Here is a 19,961-nt window from a genome sequence, read left to right as displayed (position 1 = left end):
TAAAAAGGGTTTATTACCCCACTATTAGGAAAAAGTAAAAGATAGCTCAGAGTAAAATAACTTGGCTGCTTATGATTTTAATCTTGGTCACTTTTAAGTAAAGAAACAGAACTACCCTCCAAGTAATCAAAATACCAACCTCCAATTTTTTCTTTAATTCAGAAGAAGCCATTCTTGATGTCATTCATAAGAAATAATAAACACAATAGAAGCTGTGCTGCTTTTTTTTAAAAGATGCCAGTAAATTAATGTACAATATGATGTTACAGCCTTCTAGCAAAAGTTAACTTTTCTGTTAAAGGTCCACAGTTTTTGTACTATAACTATGATAGTACAAAGTTTCACTCTCACAGTGGAGTGGAATATAAGTGAAACACTTTATTGTGAAAATTTATACCTCTGAGCAACTCATTCCTTAATTAACTTGAAGTAAGAGCGGTGATATGTTTTGACTGAAATGATACTCTTATGTTAGATTGTCTGTCCAAAACATTTCCCAAAGCTTGCAGAATTGTGAGAGGTTAAATTGGGTGCACTGAAATTTAGAGCAACCTTTGTATCTATTCTTAATTCTGAAATCTTTATATAACATTGTCAGCCAAAAGAAATCAGTCTGGATTTTTTTTCTGAACTCTCTTTTACTGCTTTCTAACTCTTCTCATCTTTTTGGCTTTTATATTATCACTCTGTATGCTGCACAAAAAATAGCCTTCATTACAAAATTGTGAACAATTCCAAATACACACTTTAAAGATAACAAGAAATTGGATTTAGATATGTAGCTGAGCAGTAATCCAGGCCTGTAAGTGTCAATTTAAGAGACATTATTCTTACTGTAAAGAGAATTTCTAACACAAGTCTGGAATTATTCATTCAAGGGGTTTCAAATTAAGTAAAGTGATCCTAATAAAAAATTTCAGATGTGTTCATTAGATTCTTTCAGATTGCTTTTATTTCTGAGCATCTTTGATATCTAAATCATCTGTAGGATTGATGGCTTTAAGAACTACTAGCTTACTTGGATTTGAGAGACAGTCCAAAATTCAGGAAACTAATTTGGGACAAAAGTTGTCTTCAGCTAGGTATTTTATCACAAATGCCCTGGTCTGATGTTGGGCAAGCCTGATTCTCCCCTCATAAAGTGGGTGCCCAGTAGCAGAAATGGAAGTACCTGTGAGATTTTGTCAGCAAACATTTAGGGGCCCAAAAGTTTTAGGTGCATATGACAGCAAGTGGCTAACAAGCTATAGGACTGTGAATATCAGTAGTGCCTCACAGTAGTGGCTGTGAGTACCTTACAGAAACACTTTGGCTTGTAGTTCCTATTTGTGAACCTAGCCCCTAGCTGCAAAGCAACATGTATTGTTGACGATTGGTTAGGAAGTGAATAATTTAAACATTAACTTTGTGTAAAAGCAGACTGAATCACCTCTTTCAGATGAGAGGTAAAACTCACCTTATGACTATTTGCTATCACTAAAGTTCCCATTGTGATTTTATAAAACTATAGGGAACATCCAATAGGATTAACATTCTGAGTTATAACTTTAGACCACTGTATTTTCTATACAATATCAGTAATAGATTATACTGCTCTTTTTCTTTATTATTTGCTAAATTTGGATAGACAATAAAAATTGTTAGATGCTTATAGTAAAATCTAGCTTTTGCTATTTGACTTCCTCAGGAATGGCTAGTTTCTGTGCAGTATGTTATTTCCTTATGCTGGGGGGCACCATCAGGTTTAGATTCCCCAACCATCTCTAGGACCTCCTGGAAAATTGTTAGAGCCATTGTGACCATGGGCTGTTTGGAATGACAGGGGAGAAGCACCAAGATAACTCAGGTCTTACAGTATCTTTTCCACTTTGTCTCACCAGGATGCCTAATGAAGTGCACAGGCTGGCTTCAGGGGGCCCGCAAGCAGCACTCTAAAACAGTCTGGTACAGCTGTTAATCAGTTATGAGGATCTGTTCCCTGGCAGAGGTTTTTCAAGTCCTTTCATTTTGTTTCAGAGATAGTTTCAGAAAACAGTGAGTATCAGTTATCTGATAAGGCTATGTTGGATCATTATACAGATAAAGACAGGATGCAAGGCAAGTGTTAAAAAGCCTTTAAGAGAAGATGCTGACAGAGCTTATGAGATGGCTATTGTGTCTGAGGGCATCCTATGTGGTGTCCCCTCACTAAGGGACCCTAAGGTCTTGCTTTCCAGTCTGGGTAGCCTTTAAAGGAATGAACCTCTAAAGCAGACTAGATATAGTCCTGGGTAACCAGCATTTGAAAATCAGGTCATTCACTGGCTGCATAATGAGAAACTTCATACTTAAAGCACCCAGTCTGAAAAAAACCCAACTTGTTCTAAGTCATGTTGCTCACATCAGACTCCCTGACTTACAATACCAACAACCAATATTGTAAAGCTTTGTGGTACTGAAGTGTCAAGATCACTCTTAAAGAACCTTTTCTGAAACATTCGGTTCCACATTAGAAGCACAATAAATGCTTTTCTTTTTAGAGGTTTACATGAAGATTCAACATACTTCATGTGTACTTTGAGTTTCACATACTGAACTTCAGTGAATAAATATTAAAATATATTGTTGTCTGACACATTAAGATGGCACTTAGCCACTATTGATTTGTGGACACTACCATATCCTGAACTGCACTTCCAGATCTTGACAAGGATGGTGAGACTTCAAAGCTGGAAAGACATGATAATGCGCAAGAATGATCTATAAGAATGATGTAAGGAGCTGTGTGATTAGACAATGATGGCAGTATGGCATATGCCATATCAGTAGTTCAGAAAAATGAATCAGGATAATGAGTCAGAAACAATATTGTATTGAAATGACATTATATAAAAAATATATATGTATTCAGGAAAAAACTTTTCTTTGCATCAAAGTGGCGGTCAGGAAGTATAGATATGTACCAGCTTTGGTTAAAGTTCTAAACAGATCTTGGGTCTGGTTTTAATAAGTAACATAAAATTATTAGGTGACATCTTCATTTAGTATATATCTGTGTAGCACGACTCCAGTAGAATTAAGCAGATACACACTACCTGATTAATTTGGCCCAGCTGATTTGCAAAATATCCCGTTACCTAGAGAACAACAATTTGCAGGAAGGCCAGATTTGGAGGGTGAATACTTTTTTATTCAGAAATTGTGATCAGTTGTTGCCACGTGAAGCTCTATGTCATTAACCATTTCTGCATGCTGTTCTCAGCGCACTAGTTGAGTACAGGTGGCTGTGTGCAATGAGGTGCTCATCTCTGCTGAGGTGATTGGAACAGGACTGGTTCTAAGCCTCATCTTTATAACTGATTGTGAAGAATATGCTCTATTTCCCCCAAATCCCACAACTCATGCTAGTAAAAAGGCTGTTGAAAGGGGTGTTACTTTATCCTGTTAAAAGACTTTGCTGCTCTCAAGAGGTGTACCCTTGCCTGTCATATCACTTAGAGATTCACTAGTTTCTATCTTTAAGCCTTGTCTGGTAACAAAGTTAGTTACTGTATATCAAGGTAAGAGTTAAATATTCAACAGTAATGCTTGGAAAAAGTGACCAATACCATCCACCCTCAGCAAATAATCTGCAACCGAACATGAAGCAAGAAAAAATGCAGTTCCAGACAAGATTTAATGAAGAGGTTGCCTTGACTTTCAGATAACTTGTATAATGGATAGAGTAGCCTCTTTGCACCACCCTACTGTTTGCATGTCCCAGGCTATTTCTTGTTTCCTCCCTCTTTCTTCTGTCTGCAGTGTGCTTCTGTCTCTGCATTTTTACTCCCTGAGCTCAGACCTCTATCTCCGTAACTCCAAGCTGGACTGACCTTTGTAGGTCTTGCTTCCTTGGTTTGTCTGACTGCATCCTCTGGCAATATGGGAGTTTGGATGTCTTCTCTCCTCTCACTAGCTCTTTTAAATTTATATACTTGCTGTATGTCTCAATTGTACCTTAAACTCTCTCTCAATTTTCAACCTTAAATGAGCTTTTCATTTTCTCAGTCTGAGACAAAAATTAGAAATCATAAAAGACAATAAATGAACAAATGGTTTCCTAGACTTGTAAGATGCAGACTCCTCTAAGCCTCAGTATCTATACTTATGTGTAGGTATATATATATATCTCCCTTTTCAATATTACAGATAGGCTTGGATTGAGCTACAGTTTATAAAACATTTTTACAATCTGCAGAGCATAATCTCTTTAGAGAAAAAGAAGGAAGCGCAGTAAATGAAACATTTTGTATTACCTTAGAGCTTTCAAATGAAAAAGTGAATCTGTAAATTTTGCAGATATTTAAATATGAGCATAGATTCTTTCCAGGCCCACATTGTAAATTATTCATTACCGAAGAAAATGGAAAAATGTCATTTAAGTGTCAGAAAGATTACACTTTGAGATGCAGTGGGTGTGTCCATACCGCTGTGCTAAACCACACCAGATAAAAAAGAATTAAAAAATTATATAATAACACAAAAGGATTAAAACATCCTTCAGAAGTGTCAGTGTGACTGCTTCACCTATACATGTGTCAGGTAAATTCGTGAAATAAAACTAAAAACATATAGTATTTCTGTGGTTTTAAAAATGGATCACGTGAGAATAAACAGCCTGTAAAAAGTACTCCTGCTAAGAGTAACAAGTCGATTTGAAGCCTGCAAAGTAGTTAATACCAGTTTTTGATGTCACAGATTACAGGTCTGTTTCTCCATTGATACTGATACACTAATAAGAATATGGTTGAATGCAGTGACTTTTCAAAGTGTAATCTAGAGACTTGCTTGCAAGGAGCCCAAAGACTCTTACGAAACAGTCTTGCATTGGTTATATCACTTTTGTCCTATTTTCAGTTTAAAGTTTGATGATAAGGATGGGTGGTGGCATGTAGAGGTTCATTGGCCAAAAAAGTGCAGGGGTCACTACTTAACACTGCTGGGCAGGTTTTTTTAGATATTGTCATGCAGATAGCTTACCCAAAGCTACTGCTGCTCTAACAGGAACAGCAAAGTAACTTGAAACATGAGTCAGCCCACTGGCTGCCTTTACTGATACATAATGGAAAGTAATCTAAACTAATTATAATCTAACAAACCCTTTATGTACTATGCCTTGCCCTAGTATGAATATGGTTACAGTGGTTTGTTAACGTAAACATGGTTTAAAATGACCTGCTGTTCAATCATCAAGCTGATCTGAAATTCTGCCAATAGACTTCCGTGAAAAGCACAAACTTCTCTGAAAATTTACTCCATTTGATTTTCCAACTGGGTGTCTCAGTTATACTTGTGATGTTTTATTTGAAGAATCAATTAATGATCCTTTTTCTCCCCATCTGCTATGAATCATTTCAAAGCACAGAAGTGCTTTGTGTATCATTCCAAAGAGGATGTGCTTTGTTTATTTTCAGACAGCGGCTCATCCAGCAAATTAAGATTTAACTTTACATTTGAAACACAGGGTATTTGCCTTTGAAGATTATGCACCTTTAGATGAGGGCTGCAAATAGAAATTTAAATTAGTTTCTATTAGTGTTCTCTCTGCTGCTTAAAGCAGCTAGCCTATACTCAAGATCCTGCAGACTGTGTCAGGATGAGAAACTGATGATAGAATCAATGTATCTTTGACGCAATCTGGTTTACTTGCAAAAAAAAACCACACAACGTTTAGTTTCTCCTGGTATATTAAGAACAAATAACAGAAAGCAATTACCAGTTCTGAAGCAACCATTTCAGACAGTGCTGCACGTTAGTGCGACATGCCTTGCACAGGCTCCCTGAACTTCCACCACTGCATTTGTATTATTTTACACTCAGCTTCTGCTCTAGGACAAAATTAATTGTTTCTCAGGTGGAGAAATATGGGCAGAGACTAGAGGATAGTTCACACCAGGGCCCTGCCCTTGCATGGGCACAATCTGTGTAAGATCTCAGTTGTTTAGGCTTTTTTGTCCTGCAAAGGATGAGGCCTCATGACTTCACACACCCTTCCAACCCCTTGGGTCATATCCTAATACCTGCATACCCTGTCCCATCATCTTACAAAAACACATAACCAACAAGCTTTAGAACAGCCACCTCATTTACATGCACTTTTGGCAAGATGCGGTACGCATGTAAGAGGAGACAAGGACCTTTATCGAGGTTAAAAATGCCACTTTCACACCTTTGACTTTATTGACAGGAATAATCACCAGCTACAGTAAGAAGAGACAGCAAATAATCTACCAGAGGTTGTTTTCATATAAGATGACAAGAAACACTTATTCAGCTTCAAGAAATGGAGGGTGGTATTTAAATATAGTTTCCCAGTCTACACTGAGTGACAGAAGATCTTTAGAATTGCTCCACAATTTTCTGGGCCAGGTCCAGCCAGCAGTTCTCTGTCTTGGCCTCTTCTGGCACCGAGACAGCCAAAGGATGCAGGAGGACCTGGCCTGCAGGCCACCAATGCCATCCTCTCCCCTGTCCCCTGAAGCAGCACAGCCCAGCTAGCAGAGTACTGTACACTGGAGCCAAGGCAATGACTATTGGCTGGATAAAAATTCCTGAAGTGAGGAAAAATTTTTCTTCCCAATCTTACTCATGCAAAATGAAAGTGGAAGTCCATAGGACAAAGTACAGTGACTTGCGCTCCTTTGTTTGCAAGGCACAGCCACAGGTGCTTATTTTGATAAGAAAGTATGTCACCACCTAGGTTACACCCAGTCACGTCATGCTGGTCACAGGACTGATGGGGTGCCCATTCCTCCCAAGGAATTCCATCTGGAGGGGAGCAGGTGAGTGATGTTCTGCTCCCTACACACCATAAAAATAGTACCACAGTCCCAAAAAAACATGCCATGTTCCTGCTGTCCGGTCATTCAGGCTACCCCCAGGGTTATGCCATTTCTTTTGGGTTCACATGTCTGCTAGCAGGTGCTAAATCACTGCATCTATTGCTCTTCAGCAAGCAATTCTCCTCAGATATGGTCACTAATGGAATGATTGCAGCCTATGCATTTACACAAAGACAGTGTCCTTGAAATGTGAGTGTCTCAGTAGGCTGTGTCTGGGGAATCTCCAGTGAATTGTACCTCTCCAAACACTACCAAGAACAAACATCCTTGCTTCCACAAATACCCACGATGGAGATATACTGACTTTTGCTGTTCCACTGCCTCCTTCAGCTTAGTCTGAGCAGTACTGTGAACAGCTTAAAAGGACTGAGCACCATTTTCCTGATGGAACACCTGGCTTAAGCAGTGCTATTTGGATAACCAGGTGAATCAGTGGCAGGCTCTGCAAGAATACCTCACTGTAACTTCCAGGAGTAAGTGTAAATAAAGTGCTGTTAGCGACTGTGCTATGTGATGGCAAATGGTATGCACTTGGACTGTTAATTTCATCTTGGAGCATTCACACTGCCCACATATTAAATGTTAATCTGCACTAAGGATGCCTGGACAACTTTGTTCTGCAGCATCCATTCCATTTGGAAAGGCTCCATGAAGTTTCAGACAATTTATGGCTGCATTACTATGTTTTCATTACTGCATACCTGACAACTATGGTACTATGTGGCAACTACAGTTGTCACGGTGATCTGGAAACTGCCCTTGATGGTCTGTTTGGTGCAGCCAGGCACCTGCAGTCACATTTGTACTCTACCTGCAAGAGCTCAGGGCCTGACTGACTGACACTGAGTAGAGCAGCGTGATGAAAAGGAATAGTGATAAGCAGTAATATCAATAATCAGACATATACTCTAAGGCTGACAATGACCACAATCCCTATGGAGAAGAGAGTGCTGCTTTGTCCCTAGTGAAGATGCCCAAGCTCTAGAAACTACAGATGATACATACTTATTTGGTAAACTGCATTACAGAGCCCATAAATCATCAGTGACAATGTTCACCATCCTTGAACTTGTGAAAAAGAACTTGAAGAATTAGTGAGTTACAATCCTGAACAAAGCCCCTTGTGGTGGGACCCAAATGAAGATCTGTATGTCATTCATAGCTCTTCTTCCTCTGCCTTACAGAGACAATATGAGACTCTACGCGATGTGAACATTTGAGGACCTCAGCTTGGTAGTAACATGGGGTATGGAAGACCTGGATGATGTGGCAGTTCAACATAGCAAATGAGTGTTGCTACACTGACCTGATTATCCAGTCATCTGTAGCAATCAGGAATAAACTAGTTTTATAGACAAATGGCAATCACACTGACCATGGGAAGAGAGGTTCTGCAAGTGGTGTGTTGGTGCTGCAGAGTACCAACAGTGCCTCCAGTTGTCCTCTCCATTTCTGAGCTCATAACAGTCATTCAAGACCAGCATATGATGTAATTCCACTTGGAAACTGTCCTCATCCACCAGAATAATCCTTGATGAAGCAGGGAATGAGTTACCCTGTAGCCATAGGCTGCAATGGTGCCTACTGTCTAGAAGAAAGATGGGCTTGAACTGAAGCACTGTGTTCTGAGAAGGAAATCCCCAATTACCTTACACTTTTAAATTAAGGGAAAGGATACAGGCCCTTATCAAACTGTCCTGGACAGCCTGATCCCACAGCATGTGAATGGTTCTGATGCAGTCAGTCTGTCATGGTATCCTCAGAGCGTCACCAGTGGCTGTGCAGCAAGTACAGGGGAGAAGTTTAGGAGCTCTGCTAGGCTTGGGTCCTAACACAGGTCATGTGAAGGACTTCTCATATAAGTTTCTGGTTACAGACTAGATCAGGTATCGGATGACTAAATGCTGTCAATCTGTTAGCCATTCAGTGGTTTATACAATACACTACTGTGTTCAATGCAGTTACAGCAGACTGATTATCTCAAACCGTTGTCTTCATGTGCAGTTTCAGCAGAGAACTCAAGATGTAGCTCATAGAATTAATCCTGAACTTTTACTGATTTTCCCTACGTTCTGTGGGCAAATAGAGTAAGACCTGTAAGACTATCACGCTCACACCTTTTACCACCATTAAAATATATTTTTTTTAAAAAGCAGCTCGGTGTTAAAGAGATGACTCATAATGCTGCAGCTCCAGTTAGCTGACTTGAAAGAGATGTTAATGTCATCATTCTGATTTTCATTACCAAACAATAAGAAGGTAAGGGCTGAAAATGTCTTACGCATCTATCACCTCATTTTCTATTTAAAATAAATAAACTGCAGAGGTTGGTGTATCTTGGTGTGCTCTGCTTTCAAAACTCCATTTTAATACAGATTTGAGCCCATATTTTGTATAGAAGCAACACAGAACAAAATATAAGCTATTACTATTTTTTGTTTATTTATTTACTTATTTAGGGTTTTGTTCCCAGCTATGGTTGAGGTAATATGCATAAAACCTTGTCTCGGAGTTTACAGTTTAAGAACTCAAACCTATAGCACTTCTATGAATGTAAATACCAGAGATAAGTAGATAGGTAGTCCTGTTGAGTTCAGGGACAGATGAAGTGCTTAAACATTTGCTGTATTGTACTTTATCTGCATATAAGCCATATACTATACACAGATCTAAGTAAAGAAAGATGTGACAGAAAAGTTACAGAATCACAAAATCATCTACATTGGAAAAGACCTTGAAGATCATTCAGTCCAACCATTAACCTAACACTGACAGTTCCCAACTACACCATATCCCTCAGCGCTATGTCGACCCGACTCTTGAACACCTCCAGGGATGGGGACTCCACCACCTCCCTGGGCAGCCCATTCCAACGCCTAACAACCCGTTCTGTAAAGAAATGCTTCCTAATATCCAGTCTAAACCTTCCCTGGTGCAACTTGAGGCCATTACCTCTTGTCCTATCGCTTATTACTTGGTTAAAGAGAGTCATCCTCAGTTCTCTGCAACCTCCTTTCAGGTAGTTGTAGAGGGCGATGAGGTCTCCCCTCAGCCTCTTCTTCTCCAGACTAAACAACCCCAGTTCCCTCAGCCATTAGTTTAAAGTAAAAACAGAAAAAGACATAAGCAATACACATGCTTTTTATGAACACGTGTATGGAACAAGGTAACACCCTTGATATAAAATAAGTTAGAATTAGTATTGATGAATCATACAGTTTGGAAATAAGGTTTAGCTCTTTTTTTGTCTGCTTAGCAACTATCGATCCTTTTTTCTGTTTTCTGTATACATGCCAGATCGGCAATTGCGATAATGTACTTCCAAATTCCATATTCCACCTATTTAGGAGGTGCTTTAAGATATTAAGTTTTGAATAACCATTTTTGTTCTCAGATTTTTTTCACGTAACTTATCATATATCCTAAGTATGGCAAACGTGCTAAGTTCTGCTTTATTTTGTTTTCAAATGGGAAAAGACTCTTGGCTTGTTTGAGCATTAGGTTTTGATCTGGCTGAATTCTCCTCTTTCTCTGAAATGGATTTTCACTTTCCATTACATCATACAGCCTTAAGAGCTTCATGGTATAGATTAATGCATGAATAAAGTCCAAATAATTCAAAATATTATTACAACAGTATTCTTTAGAAAATAGGATTAAAGCTACATCAAGCCTACTATCCTGACTTTGATAGTGGCCAATAATGCACACCTAAGGAAGAGTTTAAAATCAGACCAAACATTGACAAAACTTAGCTCGTATATCCTTCCAGCATGCCACGACCTATAGTTCAGGAACTTTGGAGCTAAGGGTGATTTCTTTGTAGAGGTTAACGTAAAAAGTGATAGACAAGTGGACTTTATCCTGTATAACTACAGTTTGCAGCATATCATATGAATTCCAGTAGCTACCTCCCAAATTAATCTACTTGAGGAACTCTCTAGATGCAAAAGCCAAGAATTTTGCATGGATTGTTTTATTAGGATTCCAGTTCCAAGGCTGATATATTTAAAAGTAACTAAACTATCTTTATATTAGAATTCAATCCACAAACACAGACATTCTTTTAATCCTAATTCCATAAATATATATCCTCTTGAAACAAGCATCTTAGAAGAGTGTTCCAAATTCAATTAATATTACTGGCAATATCTTCTCCCAAAGAAGGGTCAGACTACACAGTATATGCAGTGAAAAAAGACAAGACAAATTAAAAGCACTCAGCAGCTTGCATTAATGGGCTCCAAGTGTATATGTACAATTAAAATAGAGCATTTACATTTGCAAAAACTGAACTGTGAAAATCTATGGGGTTTGTCTCCAAAAGATTAGTCAAATGTGTGGGTTTTTGACTGTAAAGGAAAGGAGTAGTGAGTTTGTTTCAAACCTAGGCCTATTTAGCTAGTTTCTCTTTTAATATAATTAGTATGAAGACATACTTTTGGGACCATCTAGAATTTTGAAAATGGAGTGAATATTTAGGATCAGCATTTCTGGACAGAAAAAGATAAATGTACAAAATGGATAATTGCTCAGTTACTTGTAAATAAAAACAAAGAAAAATCATATAGAGCAGGTTATATTGTATGATATATTGCTATATCATACCTATCAGGAGGTATTTTTAATACTATGCAAAGATGGAAAAACATTATCATTTGAATATAGACTGAAGGTGTTTCTCACTACAGAAAGGAGAGAGAGGACTTTAATCAGCTGAAAGGAAGATGGACAGGCATCGGCTACTAGAACCCACTATGATTTCCGGTCAGACTGATGGAGCAATAGAAGACTGCTGTTAAAAAAAACATAGTTACTACTGCTAAAACATTTGAAAAGATGATGATAACTAATGACTTTCAAACTCCATTCTCTACTGATAGATTTCCCTAATGGAAAACTCTCGTCTATTCTCATAATACTTGTCTTTGCAAATTAACCAACCTTGACATAGAAAGTTTGGTATACAAGGCTAATTTTGAATCTCTTAAGCACTTCAAACTGCAGATATATGAGATATACAATCACTGTGTCCATGGGAGAATTGTCAGAAACAATGCAAGTTCACTGGAGCATGAAAATACAAGACTGGAAAGAAGTGAGACTTTCTTGCTTGACATCAAAAATATAGTTTATGAGAAGGCATATAAAAGAATATGAAACCATATATCAAAATTAGCAAATCTGTGGCCTTCTGATCAAACAATAAGCATGCTCTTTTTTTTCCAATTTACTGGAAAGTTTAAAAACCTAGGCATACTGAGTAGCTTTAGTTTGGAAAATATTACACAATATTTTCCACTCCTTTTGAAGAAGGAAATTATTGCGATCAGTACTTGGTTTCAAACTCCAGGAAAAAAAAAAAAAAAGTGTGTGCATATATGTATAATATATATGCATTCATTCCATGGTTGTTCACATAAAGCAAACTGTTCTCAATTAAAGAGTTATTTCAAGACTGCATAAACTTAACAGAATAAAAGACAGTCCAAAATGAGTATCTTATAGTTCAAAGAATAGAATGATCTGTATGTGACTTTTCCATGGTTACTAAGTATATGGAAGAAAATATGCAAAACAAAGTGTATTAAGCAGGCATTGTTTAGGATATAATCTGTGTATATTAAAAATAGCTAAGAATATTAGCAGAAATATATCTAACTTCAGTGGTCTTGGATTCATTAGCTCTGCAGAGGTCACACATCTCCAATGTCTTTCTTAAAAATAAACAGAAATAGAGGATACCATGATTATACGTGGCCCATTTTATTCCCAATAAACATGTATTTTTGATGGACAACCAATTTCTGACCTTTATAGTAATTACAAGCTTCAGTGAAAAAGTCAAAGTTTTTCCAGTTTTCAGTTGTGCTCTAAGGACTTTCATCATAGCACATTAATGAGAAATTTTGGGGGGCACCTTTTTGTTCTGGGTCTGTATAGTGCTTAGCACAAAGGAGTGCCAATCGATAGCAAGGGCACTTCAGCATTACTGCGGTGTGATGTAGTCTCTTACCTGCACTGAACACTTGTCCTGTGACTAAAACCATAAGCATATGTTTTCAATTATAGATTGAAACTTCTGCTGAAAATAACCTTAATACCACCTATAAAATAACATCTAGAATTAATTCATTAGATCTTTTTGTAATAAATCAGAATACATTTGTGGCTTCTTTGAAATAGCTTATGAATATTGTAGGTAACTTGATTGCTTGGATATTTACTGCATGAATATGTGGTATCAGCAGGTAGATGCAAGACAAGCAAATAACCAGGAAAGAGATAAAGCCTCTCTGAAGTAAATAGCTGAAGATTAGCAATGAACATTCTATGAACAGGGGATAGTAAATTATTAATAAGATGGATAGGCAGACTTTCTTTAAATGTTTTGGTTTTATTGTTATTCTAGACAAGGCTCTTTTTAAATAAGACTGTGATTTCTATATTTGTCACTTTTAAGAATCTCAACAGTAATAAAGTTTCCAAAACCAAACAGAACAATCAAATCAATAGGGCCAAAATAGATTGAATTGTAGCCCAAAGCTTCAACTATATAAGAATCTTCAAGTGTGAAGCTTCAACCCAGAGAGGTAAAAGCACTGAAAGGAAGAGACAAGTGATGATGTGCAGATGTAGAGCATCACCTGCAACTATGACATAACATCCTTGACTCTGTAACTGAAGGCAAATTAATGGTGCTGCTACTCTGTAGCAGAGGTGGGGGTGGAGGGAGATGGGGGGAGAGCTGCTCTCCTGGGGCCTGTGGGTGGGGTGAGAAGGCATTTACTTCTGCAGGGAGGCACTGGGAAGATGAGGCAACTGTTGCCTTACAGGAGGAATGATTACTTTTTCATAGGATATCTTAAGACAGAAAGGGTACATAAAAAGCTACAGAAAACATGGTCCTGATCTGGCAGGGAGAGACTCGGTTTTTGCAGAAATCCCCTTCATCTCCTCCCTATATATCCATCAAAGGATAGCACTCCAGGACTGCAGTGGGTTCATGCCCAACCCCAAACGATTTATAATTCTGTTGCTTTGGCACTTGCTATCCAAAAGCAATTATTTTGACTTATGTATAAACCAAACCAGCACCTCGCACTTGTCCACTGTCCTCAACCACACAGCTTTCCAAAGGAAAATATTGTCACACAGTAGAACAGTTTAACCAATTTATTATCTAAAGACTTAGGAAAATAATAGAAAACATCTCACAACAACTCACTACCACCCAAAACTAAATGCTTTGGTGGGAAGATATTGTAAGGCCATGTTGCAGATATATGTTACTCAGAGAATAAGTGATTAAGTTGAAGTCATACCCTAACTTCTCTGCATATTACAAGTAATTCTAAGAATCTGTGGAGTTCGCCTCACTTGACTTTCCATTTTGAAGATGCATCTCATTAGTCATAGGCAGGCAACACTGAGTCCAATGGGAAGCAAATCACTACAGTTTCTGTAATGACATGCTGGATTTGGTGTAATAAAGTCTGGTTGAATAGGAATGTGTTCTTTTGAAGCTGGAGAGAGATGTGGTATTCGTGTAAATCTCTATCAAATCCCTGAAAATGCTGTTGGGGTGAGGGGGTTGAAGTAGCTCAGAGTTAATGCAGTTATTTGCAATGTCAATAATCTGCACTGCTGTAATGTTCCCCATCAATATGTTAACAAACAGGCACAACAGAAAAGTAACTTTGAATGTGACATGTTGTAAGGAGGAGGATGCCAAACCTCACTCTTAGCCAGACTTAATAAATGATAGCCAAAGGAAAATTGCTTAATGGGACATTTCTTTGCATGGAAGTCTAACAGTTCAGAGAAAATACAAATCCTGAGGAATTTACAAAAGGAGTGTAAAATGCCTTCGGACCAACCGGGGTTTTGATAGCCTCTTGAAAGACTGTCACAGCAGACACTTTAGAAGAGAAAAGAGGTGTATTGAACTGAGGGTTCTAACATCTAAATAACCTAGGTTTCCCCTATAAGCTCTTTACCTAAGAAAAATGAAAGAAATGACGCTGTGCATGGATTACTGAAAGCTCAGAACTAGTGCTTGGTGCATAACCTGTATCTACAGCAAATATTTTACTGGACATTTTGAGGCGGGGGGACTAGCGTTTCACATTCTGGGTTTGCCTATGAAATGGGGTCAGATCCAACAAAAGCATGGAGGAGATAAAAGATAACAATTATTCACTCTCTTTTTAAACTAAAATCAAACTAGCAAATGGCAAAGTCAAAGCAAACAAATGGAGGTCTCTGCTCATAGACTGCATAGTTAAACCTCAGACGTTTCTTAGCACAGTGACACTATGCAGCTCCTATTGCCCAGTGCTGGAGATGGGATGCTGAGCTAGACATACCCTAGTTTGTACCCTATATCTCAATAAATCAGTATGGGATGAAAAATTTAAGAAAAACAGTAATGAAATGATAGAATTGCTGAGTACCAGTTACTGGTTAGCTCTAGTCCCAAGATGTGCAGTTTACAGTACCAGTGTCAATTATGCAACTTCAGTTAAAAATCCCCATTGTTTTAGATGTATTGAAAATTTGTTATTTATTATTATAGATACTGATTTTACCACCTGATTCTTCACAGCAGTATTTTATATCTGGTGTGTCTTCTTGGTATCATGTTTATCTCCTGTTCTTATAATCCTTTTTTATTTCATTCTTGAAAACTAAGGGTAATCTTTCAAATCTTTTGTTAAAACATTTTCCTGGTCCTTTTAAAGAAGTTTTAAGTTGTAATGCTGCTTATATTAAATCCTATTGTATTATATCATATAATATTATATTACACTATGTTAAGAGGTGCCTTCTAGTCACCTGATATAGTACTTGAAACTATTGGAGTTTTTGTATTTATTCTGAGGAGCTCCAAGTTCCTTCCAAACTCCAGAAGATATACCATCTGGGTCTGGAATACCTTTCTCCTAATTTATCCATCTGTTTCAGGATTTTCTCTTAAGTTATTTCAATTCAGAGCATCTTATCTTTTTCAATTTAAAAGAGTAGGTTCAAAATCAATAACCATACGACTTTTAACAAGGTAAAGGGAAAAGGAAAAAAGGAATAACTGCAATATTGTTCACTTCATTAAATCTCTTTGTCGCTCTGTGGTAATTTAACAGATGCAGTATCTTTAAATATGTCAGTACAAAAGAAGTTCTGGAAAATGACTTAGTAGTTTTCATTTATGCTTTTGCAAAACTGCCTTTCCCCCTTCATTTTATGTGGCACTTCTTTTCACTTACCTCCTTTTCGGTAGGCTCTCTTTAAGAACTACAACACATACCTTTAAGCTCTGCCATTTAATCACTTTTTTTCTCATGTTTTTGCTTCCTTCTTTGGGGGTGGAAAGCAGATGCATGGCTTCTGCAACTATCAGGATGTACTCACGGTCTCCATGCTGAGTTCAAAGTTTTAATTTCCTTATCTCTAGCTTTCAGATCATCTTGATTAGTTTCTCCTTTCTAAAGTCCCCTTCTCCAGTTCACAGTCAGTTTTCAAGATAGTGAGAATTCATATGTGAGTCTTCTGCAATGGATTGAGTTTAATTACACTGCAGTCAGTATTACTCAGAGGTTTAATGAGACCATTAAATGTAGAACAGCCCTCTGTGTTTCTTCCAACAAATTTGAAAATAATTTCAAATTATTGTGAGTGAATGAGGATTAAGATCCAAAAGTAAATTCTTTGTATTAACTAGAAATTCCATCTCTGCCTAGCTTAAGCATTTAAGCAGATCAGAAATTGAAATAAACCCCTATTTCTGTTTTAATAGATAGCGCTGCTTCCTTTCCCCTCTGGACAGTGTTCATTCATTTTCCTTTTCCTCATCAGAAATCAAGTAGCATAAATATTTTCATTCTTTCTCTTTTATAGCCATGTAGATTTTTAACAATTAAACCTTTGAAAGTGTTGCCTGGAACAGTAATTCTAACTGTACTGCAACTGAAGACAAAATAAACAAATTAATTTTCAGTGAAGAAATTAATACTAACGGAAACAGGACTTAAGTTTAACCAAAGATGTAACCCTAGAATCAGTAACACATCTTCACTTATATGCACTCTTTCAAGAAACGATCCATTTCCTGACAGAGTTGTACCACTTCCGTTAAGAGAATTATTAGGCTTGGATGTTTAGCATAACTTCTCCTTTCATGGTAACACATTAAGTGGTTTTAGAGAGATAAAACTGTTGGCCAGAGCTGTTTCATACAAAAATGCTTTAAACAGCAAATTACCTACCCAATCTAATTTTCTGACAGTTATCAAGCACAAAATGTGCAACTGCAGATTTTTAAAAAATCACAGAGAATATATGTAAACTAGAAACTAGATCTAATACTGTACTGAAATCTCACACAAAAGCTGTTTCGTGTCATGACTGTCTTCACGGGGAGTCTTTCCCTAAATTCATTTTGTGGTTTCCAAAATTCGATCCTCTTTTTCCCTTGCCATGCAAATGTTCTCCATGGAGTGATTAAGGGGAACATTTTGTATCATCTGGCTTTCCAACACTTGTACTTTGAAAATAACACCTATTTCTGTAACAATTCAATGACCATAAGAAAGTGCCAGACGCCTCCAACTTTAGCTCCATAGAAACTACGTTTTTCATATGCAGCTCCCCTTCAGAAAGAAAGCAAATCAAGTACTTCAAAACTGTAAAAGTGACACCCTGGAAGTATGCAGCCACAGCACTCATTTTCTTCTTTCTTTCTCTCTCTCATTTCCTCTCAGAAGTCTGTACACTGAGTATTTCAATTTCACCTCAGCCCTCAAACCAGCTTGGCACACCACTTCTTTTAGAACCAAAAAGGAAATGTTGTGACACTTTTTCTTAAATGAAGTTCAATAATATCTTTCCATGTGGGTATTTCCCACAACATTTTTTCCTCCCTCTCTTCACAATTAGGAATGGCAAGTAAATACACATATTTTTGAACAGTTGTGTTGTGGGGTAGAGAAGGGACATCTATCTTTAGAACTCTGTTACTCCATGTTCCCAAACTTGCAGCACATGCTCAGCCCAAACATTGAACTGTTGGTTGATTGACCTGTCAGGATGCTCTTATTGTACATATGAACATGAAAATGCTACTTAAAAAAATACATTTACACTATGGAGGGAGAGTGGCTCTGCATCACCCCATAGCTTTTAATCGTTTCTACATCAAATATTTTTCATTTTAACACTGGAGAGGTAATTTATGGAATGCACATCATAGAGTATTTTTTTGTTCAGTGTCATAGCACACACATAATTATTTAAAATGCAAATAACATTTTCAGTCAGTTAACTTGCACTCAGAGCTGCACTTCTAAAAACACAGTTTACATAGCAAGGGTGGTTTTACTTCTCCATATTATAAAGGAATCACTTACAGACCATTCTGTACTCCCTGTGGGTCTACAGCCCATCATTGTTTCTGTACTTTCACATGCCTGCTTTGGCTGCAGGCTCAAGCCAAATTTCCTCCCTCATCTGACTCTGTGACTGTGTTAGTGATTTAAATGAGACAAAGGCAGAATCCGAGTGCTGCCACATGACGATCCATACTTCTGACTGCTGGCATGCTTCTGGGAATGCTTGGGCCCCTGACTAGTACTGTCCCAGGCAATGTCCTCATACAACTTGGTGGCTAGTACAGCTCAGTAACAGTTTGCAATCTGTATAAATCCAGTAGGCAGTATAGAAAAGGGAAAGAATTCAGCTGTGTGCATGCAAGCTATGCCATGCTATGTCATGCCACTTGCCCTGACACCTAAAGAACGAGTCCTAATCTGCTTTATTTTCTGGTACAGATGTAGTCTGTATGTTTCCACCTACATCGAAATCCTACCTACCCTTAAGGCTGACAAAACTGTGTCCTTTTACAACCAACCACAAAGCCATGTGATACTGCTCCAAAGACAAAGGTGATGGAGGTAATGAAACCAGCCCACTATGCCTGGACCATTCCTCTGAAGGCAGGTCCACTCTTAAATCAAGAACACAACCAAGTTTAATCTGCCACTGCTCCCAAAAGTTCAGCTGCAATGAAAACTTGAACATAGTCTTGTACTCATGGACTACTGACAGGAGGTTTAGGATTTCAGTGCAAGTATAGCTCTTACGTCTGTCAAAAGGTGGGATTCTTTCCAAGCATTCAGTAGGGCTGCTTTGCTGTTTCTGGATATGACACGAGAATCCTGCTGCAAAAATATTTTAACACTAGAGTTTGTTACGCAAAGTCTTAGTTTTTTTTAATGGAATGACCACATTGCTCAGTTACTTTTTCCAAGGTGCAAGCAAATCAGTGGGTCCCTCAGTGATAACAATTAACTTTCAGTTCATGCGACAGTACTTCCTAGCTCAATCACAACTTAAACTAAATATACAGGGTAATGACTGTGTCTTTCTACATGCATAGTCAGCAGCTACCACAATGGATAATTAACATTGGTTCAATGCTTTAGGGTTATTGCCTCATTCTTCAAAGCTATTTTAGCTGAAATTTAAAAGGAGAAAATGTTTCAGCCTGAGGCATATAAGCAGATAAAGTCTGTCAAGCTATGAACATCTGAAACCAAGACTATTAGCAACTACTGGATTCATTGCCAGCTGCACTCACACTGAGTGCTAGTAAGGAACTGAGTGGAGTCAGATTTCAGTTTCTCTCTTCTGAGGCTGCCAGGGACAGTTAGTCCGAAGTGTAGGCTAGTAGAGCCACTGGACGAAATACAGTACTAGTCTTTTTAAAATCTAACATCTGGGACACAGAATAATCAGAAGTGGTTGTTACTCCTGGTAAAGAAGAAATAAAACTGACACTCCCCACCAGCTGTACAAAGGAGCCATTAGTTACAAACATGCAAAAATTTAATTTAATAATGAAGTTTATCAGTTTATTTTGTATTTTCATTATTTTTCCTTTTGTAGCTTAATATTATGCTGATATAAAATTTACTGTCTCTGCAATAGAGAGGCTTCCAAAATCAAGTAACAAAAGTTAGTGAATCGATTATTTTTCAGTTTGAAAACATCTTCTGTGATCAGACTTTCTATATTTATAGTCTTGATGTAATACTGTCAGAAAGG

The 19,961-nt window shown here is 37.7% G+C and overlaps 1 protein-coding gene across 4 annotated transcripts in view; it reads right to left on the bottom strand.

Moving 5' to 3' along the window:
* Positions 1–19,961, bottom strand: part of DGLUCY (D-glutamate cyclase) — a 47,989-nt gene that overhangs the window by 26,429 nt on the left and 1,599 nt on the right. Inside the window, exon 1 of one of the 4 annotated variants that reach the window (XM_074824946.1) lies at positions 140–184. The exons of the other annotated variants lie outside the window; for them this stretch is intronic. Within the exon in view, the coding sequence (XP_074681047.1) occupies positions 140–184 (45 nt within the window). Of the gene's footprint in view, positions 1–139; positions 185–19,961 lie in introns of those variants that run through there. 4 annotated transcript variants of the gene reach the window in all.

The sequence above is a fragment of the Strix aluco genome, chromosome 4 (genome assembly GCF_031877795.1).
Source record: "Strix aluco isolate bStrAlu1 chromosome 4, bStrAlu1.hap1, whole genome shotgun sequence".
Taxonomy (NCBI): Eukaryota; Metazoa; Chordata; class Aves; order Strigiformes; family Strigidae; genus Strix; species Strix aluco.
Note: the sequence above shows the minus strand (reverse complement) of the source record. Positions and strands in the feature narration are given on the sequence as shown.